Source organism: Vigna radiata, chromosome 4 (genome assembly GCF_000741045.1).
Source record: "Vigna radiata var. radiata cultivar VC1973A chromosome 4, Vradiata_ver6, whole genome shotgun sequence".
In the NCBI taxonomy this organism is placed as follows: Eukaryota; Viridiplantae; Streptophyta; class Magnoliopsida; order Fabales; family Fabaceae; genus Vigna; species Vigna radiata.
Window position 1 is genome coordinate 11,997,305 of NC_028354.1, and position 7,941 is coordinate 12,005,245.

Consider the following 7,941-nt stretch of genomic DNA (forward strand, 5'->3'; position numbering starts at 1 on the left):
AATTTATTCTCAAGCCATCTATTATCTTCTTTAAGTCTATTTTAAACAGGATAATGCTTTGCTCCATCATGTAACTCTTTAAAAGTTGGTAATAATTCTCTTTATAGTTTGAAATTTAGAACTACTTCCACCACTTTTGCTTGAAATTTCTACATCGGTCAGTAAACAAACATTGGCTTCTTCTTCCTCACTCTCACTTGAGTTACTAGATGTGCTGGAAACATTGTCTTCTCATATAATATAGTATTTTTTTCTTCTTGTTCTCTTTGCTTCCTTTTTTGTCCTCAAATTTCTGTTTCAATTTTAATAAAGGATAATTAGATTTAAAATTATCTTACAACATTCATAACATGTGTTGGTTGGTCCTTTGGAAAGATAGACTTGATCTTGTATTTTAGAAATTTTGATAATTTCTTCACCATTCTCCATCTCCTTTTCTTCCATGCACACGTATAAGCCTTTTTGAGATTTGAGGCTATATTGTTTTTCTTCTTTTTTTCAATCTTCTTAGCTCCAACTTATACTTTTCTGGTTTTCAAATAAGGTTTCCATATTTATTATCATAAGATTTCTTGATTTTGATATAGTTATCGCTCAAGGTTTTAATGATCTATTCAAGTTCTTCAAGATTTAATATTTTTAGGTTTTCTCTATCAAAGAATTTTACAAGACCAAGAAGATAATATACTATGTGAGTAAACCTATCTTTCACATGAGATTACTTATAAATTTTTCCATAAGTAATTACTTACGCATTTTTTCCATAAGTAATTACCTACTTATCAATATATAGGTAACGTTACCTACAATCATTTTATTTACCAACTTTTGTCTATAGATAATATTTAAATAACAACATTACTTACAAATTTTTATAGTAGGTAATAGTGTTTTGTTTTTTTTTGCAGTAAATTTTAACTTAATTGATTAATTGTGAAATACATCATGTTCTTTAGTTTTTCACAATGATTGTCTAAAAGTGTAATTAATTATTTCAAAAGTAGGGTATTGCAATGCTTTTACTTGCACCTTTAATTGATTTATAAAAATATTAGTGAGAGAAGATTTTTTAATAAAAGGTTTTACAATTTAGATTAAAGACAGTATTTTGGACATCATAAATAACAAACAACTTCTTTTACTATCATGTGTTAACAATCTTTTTTATTTTATGTCGATCAACCATATACCTGACAATACTTTTTCTTCCCTTTTGGATATGATAAAAAAAAGTGAAACCAAATAAAAAATAAGGAAGAATAACAAGAAGCACAATAATGATAGCAAAAGAATCAACATACAAATAGAATTTCAAAATAGTTCAAAACATTAAAAATTAACAAAAACATGAAGTGTTAAAATTCTAATACTTAAAGAAGCAACATCTACCATAACATTTTTCACAAATATGAGTCATTTAAAAAATTGTAATTAATGAGTTGAGGAATTATCATAAATATCTAATTAACAAAGCAACAAATCAAACAATAGTTTAACTTAAAAATGACTCTCAAGATTATCACATGATACTAATCAAATTGTGTTCACCATACTTCACAATAATATATAACTAAATTTTTAAATTGGCATATTAAGTATTTTATAGATAATTTATGTTTTGGTTGAATTTGTTTGAGGGTAGATCGTCCTTTTTTACTTTGTTCTTTTTCAATTGTTTAATCCTCTCTGAGTCAGATATGTTTTATAAAGAATTCTATTTTATTAGGATAGAAAAATATATTTGTACCTGGATATCAATGGTATATTTAATATTTATAGGGCTTCTAGCAGCCAAATCCATTATTAATCATTAGTATAGTATATTTTTGGGCAATATAATCTGTCAATCACTCATAAATACCGTATATTCGTCCTAAATACCGTATATTCGTCCTTAATATGACCATTAAACATATTAATTGGCCATTAATGATATCTACCTTTCTTAGTTTGTGCTTGTTGGACAACAGGTCGGTTGCCTGTTTTGGCTACGAATCTCTCATTTGTCAATCGGTCACTGGGATATAGTACAATTTATAAATTAATTTCATAAATAATTATTGTACACTTAAGTAACTAAATCATATCAAAATATAATAATCATATAAAGTACTAATACTATTTTGAGTTCTAATACAGTTATAATTGTGATTCTAATCTTGAAGTCAACTATTATATCCTTATACAAATTATAAATTTTAACTACAAGAAAAAAAAAATTTGTATCATTGATTTAGACAAGCAAATTATCCATATTTAACTTAAAATTTATAACACAAACAATATTATAAGTGAACAAATATTAATATTGTTGATAAAAAATTTGGAATAACATAATTCATTCATAAAATATGTACCCAAAAAGTTCTCTTAACCATAATTTTAACTGAATACTAATATTTATTCACATCCAAAACTATTTAAAAAAAAACCAGAAAAGAGGCATATAGATAGAGCCGATTGCTTAGCAAAATAATGAAACTAAACCCTATTGTCAAAAGGAAAAAAAAAATTAACATTTTTTTTTATAACGTATACATTATGGCTTATCTGTTTTAAGTATTTTTTTAAAATAAATTTAAAGAAGTCAATAAAATAGTAACACGTATTTTCCTGTAAAAGAAAGTTAATTGTCCAAAAAATAGTAAACATATCAGTCAGGATCCTTACCAAAATACGTCAGAGAAGATGAAGTCCTGGTGAGTAGAGAAGCACATAACGACACGACGGAGAGAGTATGAAGATGTGAGAGGTTTGAAACCACGCATTTGCATTAATTACAAATTACAAATCACCTTTTAAGAAGGTCTTAGAATTTTAATGCAAAAGGTGACATGATTGTAAAATCTGGTATATTTGATAGATGCAATTAAAATTAATTAATTATTAAAAATATTTAAAAGCTATAATTATATGTTTGTGAGAATGAAAGAAAAGATAAGTCTGAAAAGCTAAAATAAGATGCGCAATAAATGAAAATTGTGAGAAACGGCTGTTCGAATCCAAACAATACTTACTGTGCATGTTTCGGCTGTTTCTGATTGGAAAGCAGTGTGTGTGCAAGATATTTAAAATCTCTTATAAAGGTTAGTCTGGTATCTCCCCGAATGTCATTTTACAATGAATCACTATTACACAGAATAGTAAAATGTCTAAACTAATCCTATTTTCTTTTCCTTAATCTTTCACAACATTCTTTCTTTTGTAGAACATGATGTTAAATTTTAAAAAGTTAGCACTTAAAAAGTTAGTTTTTGGTTCTCTTTGAAGAAAACAATTGCCGAAGAAACCCAAACCTTCCTTTGTTTCGGGCAGAAAACTCAGTAATGGTGCCATTGCTGCTTGTAGCCACCTCAGCTTCATTGTTAGGTACTGCCAAAGGAGGTGATGGTGGTGAGAGAGTGAAGAGAAATGCATTCAGCATGCGAATGATCTGACTAAAACTCGGTCTCAAGTTTGGATCTTCAACCCAGCATGATTGTATCACAAAAGCAAGTTCAGGGGATATATCATCTGGTATGCTCGGCCTCTCTTGCTGCAATCTCAAATGCATACCATTTCATGATTACCAAATACTAACATATCAAATTATTCCCAAAAGAAAACTGTATCTATCAATTATTTCTGACTTTGAACAAATGATATTTGATGATAATAAGGACACAGTGATATCAAATTTAATACCTTAAATGCAGCAGCATAAGCAGCCTGTAAATTGGACATCCCTTCAAATGGCATGCGGTTTGTTAGTAGCTCCCATAGGACAACTCCAAAGCTATATACATCAACCTTGTTGTTGTAGTGCTTTTTCTCTCCCTGACGCAAAGTCACAGTACTATACAACTGCAAAATTTGTGTAAGTTGTCAAAACTAGCTTCATTTTTACAAAGCTTATATTGTCAGAAAATTATAGCAATGTAAGCAATATAAGCAATACAAGCAAGAACTGCATAATATTAATCAGTTTGATGCTGAAGAAATAATTTGTCCACCATTCTGAAAATAAAGTGTACATTTTTGCTGGTTTTAGTTTTAAATTCAGCCTCTACTGCAACTTGATTATTTCGATTGAGTCTCCCATTAATCTTGTATCATGTCAGGGCAACAATTGTCATTTTATGTTAATGGTAGCATCTTGAATCGGGAGAATAAACAATAGCATCATAATCCAAGATAATAACATACCTCTGGTGCCATCCAACGGTAAGTTCCTGTTTCTGCAGTCATCATTTCCGTCACAGTTTCTTCTCTTGCGAGGCCAAAATCTGCAAGTTTAACAGACTTCTGGTCCGCTGTAAGCAAAAGATTGTCTGCATTGTGACAATTTCAAAAATGTAGTTGAGTAGGATACACGTTTTAATACTAGAGTCATCAATATATACTCTGTAAGAGTCAAGTTCCAACAAAGAATTACTGGCTAAGGTAAATATGGCATTAATTGAAGAGAATGTATCAAAGATAATTTTGACGAAAGTAAGGGCCTACTAGGATAATCTTCTTCAGAAACACTTATAGGAGAAGAAAATAAAAAAGTGTCTAAGTTGATACCAGGTTTCAGATCTCTGTGTATGATCCCATTAGCATGTAGCCAATCCAAGGCTCGAGCAATATCAAGAGCAAAGTTGATAGCCAAATGAAGGTCTAATAGTTTAGGACGGATACTAATCAAATATTTACGCAATGACATCCCTGGTAATAGCTCTGTGACTATTACCATAAGCGGATCCTTACATGCTCCAATAAACTGCAAAAAGAATAATAACGAGGGAACAAAACATACTTATTGCCATCTTACATAAGAGGAAACCATAAATTATACTAGCACATGAAGGAAAATAAACTGCAATACTTGACATAATTGCTAAGGCTTCAAAAAAACAGAACTACTAAACATAATTTTGCTACAATGGAACTGACCTTAACAAGATTGTCGTGGTGGACACGAGACATCATATTAACTTCTCGAGCAAAACGATTTTCAAGGGAAACTCTTTCTTCAGAAGTGCTCCCACGATGCAGAACTTTGATTGCCACAATTTGATCTCCATACCTGGAAAAGTATTAATCTAAACCCACATAAACCATAACTCCAACTTCCAGCAAATCACTTGTTGCACACACACACAACCATAGTGTTGAACAAGTACTCTAATAACCAGCAACGGTTAAACCATCACAACAAAGAACAATTGAACACTCTATAACAAGAGCAAGAAATCAATTGTTCTTAAGAAAAATCAAATCAGTACCAACCCAATGATGTGCTTCTTGGTGTTGTGGAACCTCATGTCAAATCAGTAGGAGGGATAAACGCAACTTTGTAGGTGAAATTTGTGACAGGTAGTTATTTACTGCTTGAACCAACAAAGGCTCGGTTCTTATTTACTCAACGACAAAAGTAAAAAAAGTGATTTAGCTGAAACACCACAGCAAACATTTGACTTCTTCCTTAGCACTTAAGCACAACAGAAAAGCAAAAACAATAATTCCGCCAGCTAATGGGACAAAAATATACATAATTATGAAAACCAAAGCATAGATAAATATCCCAACACTGTGTGTATGATCTGACATGGCTTCTCAGACAATTTTTAAAGAAAATAACGAAATTAAGGCATGATATACAAATTACAAAACACGATATTCACATCCAAGGTTTAGCCACTGACCTTCCTTCATATACTTTCCCATGAGCTCCTTCACCAATCTTGGACCCTATAAAGAGTAGTTTAGGGTCAACCAATAAATTCTCATCAATTGTAAACTGTGTGGCTGCCAATGATCCATTTTCCCTCACTGATTTGGATTCTGTGCTCCCCAACACCGATTCTTCGCATTCCTTCTCTTCTCCTCCTAACTTTCCCTCTCGGAAACTCATCATGGGACCTTAAACTATACCCGAATTCCTCATTTTAATCGTTATCCCCAGGAATTTTATTTTTTTTCAAAACTCATAAAAGAAACAACTCTTTTAATCCAAGAAGTACAGAAAAGAACCAACAGTCCCAGAATCTTCCTTTCTAAACAAACATGTCTCCATGGTAAAAATCAACCCCAATTCCACTGGGTGCTAATATTCCCTTCCCCGCACAGCCTCTTCAAACTTTAAACCCACCTCATCAACAACCACCAAAACTCCAAAACAAGAAAAATAAAAACACAATTTTTCCTCTCATGTGACCCTGAAAAAAATCAATAACTATCTTCTTCCTTCTCCCACCCCAAAAAGTATATCATATCCCTTGTTTACTCTTCAGTTAGAAGCTGACCTGTAGGTGCAGTTCGGCCAAAGAACATAAAAAGGTAAAAGAGAAACAAGATAAGAAGAAGAAGAAGAAAAAACAGAACAAAACAAAGAGAAGAAAAGAAGGAAAAGCAACTTACCAGAAGATGGGCTTAAAATAATAATATTTCCTAGAAAAATAACACCATAGAAAAGTGGGAGAGGCAAGAGAGAGTTGAAAGTTGAAACCAATGAAAAGTGAAAACCACCCACTCTGACTCTCACACTTCTCAAGTTGATGCTTTTGGAAAAGACATGGGTGAATTTTCTCTCTCTAGAAATGGGGTGTGCTGCTGAGACAAAAAGAAAGATTAGAGAGAGTGGAAGAAGAAGAAGAAGATATTCAGCGTATCTGTTCCGACGAGAGAGAAGACTGAAAAGTGGAAGGAGAGAGAAAGTATGTGTGGTGGTGTGCGTGAAGAGAGAGGAAATAAAGAAAAAAGAAAATAAAATAAAAGAGGAACCAATGCAAGAGAGACACCTGGAGGACATGGAGGAAAATTGGAAAATTTGGGCGGATGTGGCAGTTCAGATGTTAGGACATTGTCGTTGGTGGATGATGTTTTAGACATGCATGCTATATATAAGTAACGTAAATGTTTATTTTAAAATTAAAAAAATTATTAATGTTGTTAAATTAAAAACATAAAAGATGCAATTATCATTTAATATACATGAGGAAACTTTAAATCTCTTTTAAGTATTTTTTGTAATGTTTTTTTTACAAAGAAGGAAATAATTGAATTAAAATACGTTTACTAAAAATAAAACATATAAAAAAATAAAATAGAAGTTAAAATTGATTGATTAAGAAAAAATAAAAATATCTATAAATAATAATAAATAGATAAAATATAAAACAATAATAAATCAAAAATACAATGAGTTTCTACTTTGTCAGATTCATATTATACTAATATCAATTTCATATAATAGTGTATTGTATTTAACTTAGTTTATAAATTTGAAATTTTGAATCAATCAAGTCTCAATTTCATATAATAATATTATTTTTTTAAAAAAAATCAAATTAGTAATTAAGCCTAATTACATTTATATATATGTTAAAATAATTTTTAAAATTTATATATTAAATCATTTTATTTAAATATTCAATTAATTTTATTTTTCATTTAATTAAAAATTCCTTTTTTAAATTTATAATTTTTTAAAATATTAAAAATATAAATATAAAATTGAATTTGTATTTTTAAAATTTTATAATTGTCACATTAAATTTATAAATAAGCTAACAAATATGTAAAATATATTAAGTTAAAAGATGTTAACGTATTTGTCAAATTAAATTTATAAATAAGTTAAAGGAAAAAGATTTTTTTTTAACTGTTTCAAATATTAGAATTAAAAAATTACCGGTGTCATATATACATTTTTAATATTTTAAAAATATTATATGTTTAAAATAAGTGATTTTTAATTTAAATTAATTTTAATATTTAGGTGGATTAATTTGATGTATAAATTTCAAAACATTATTTTAACACACATATATAAATTGTAATTAGACTTAATTATTCATTTAGTCCCAAATTTAATTGAAAAATTTCAAGTCGATCCCTACTTATATTTTTGTTTCAATGTTAAAATGCTTCAACCAAGTTCTTTTATCTTGATTGATGAGGTTTTCTTAAAAACCA

General features: G+C 29.5%; 1 protein-coding gene across 3 annotated transcripts; it reads right to left on the reverse strand.

The window, feature by feature from the left end:
• Positions 1-3,056: 3,056 nt before the first annotated feature.
• On the reverse strand, positions 3,057-6,850 carry LOC106759619 (serine/threonine-protein kinase HT1-like). 3 transcript variants are annotated; one of them, XM_014642887.2, is made up of 7 exons: positions 6,385-6,846; positions 5,670-6,269; positions 4,918-5,050; positions 4,549-4,744; positions 4,186-4,310; positions 3,685-3,843; positions 3,057-3,535 (listed from the first exon to the last, which is right to left on the reverse strand). In XM_014642887.2, the coding sequence occupies exons 2-7, from the start codon at positions 5,879-5,881 to the stop codon at positions 3,248-3,250; spliced, it is 1,113 nt and encodes a 370-aa protein (XP_014498373.1). In that variant the 5' UTR covers positions 5,882-6,269; positions 6,385-6,846; the 3' UTR covers positions 3,057-3,247. The 3 variants fall into 3 exon arrangements, with proteins under 3 accessions (XP_014498373.1, XP_022635549.1, XP_022635550.1); XM_022779829.1 differs by having other exon boundaries at positions 3,380-3,542; positions 6,385-6,850; XM_022779828.1 differs by lacking the exon at positions 6,385-6,846 and having other exon boundaries at positions 5,670-6,287.
• Between the last annotated feature and the right edge of the window lie 1,091 nt (positions 6,851-7,941).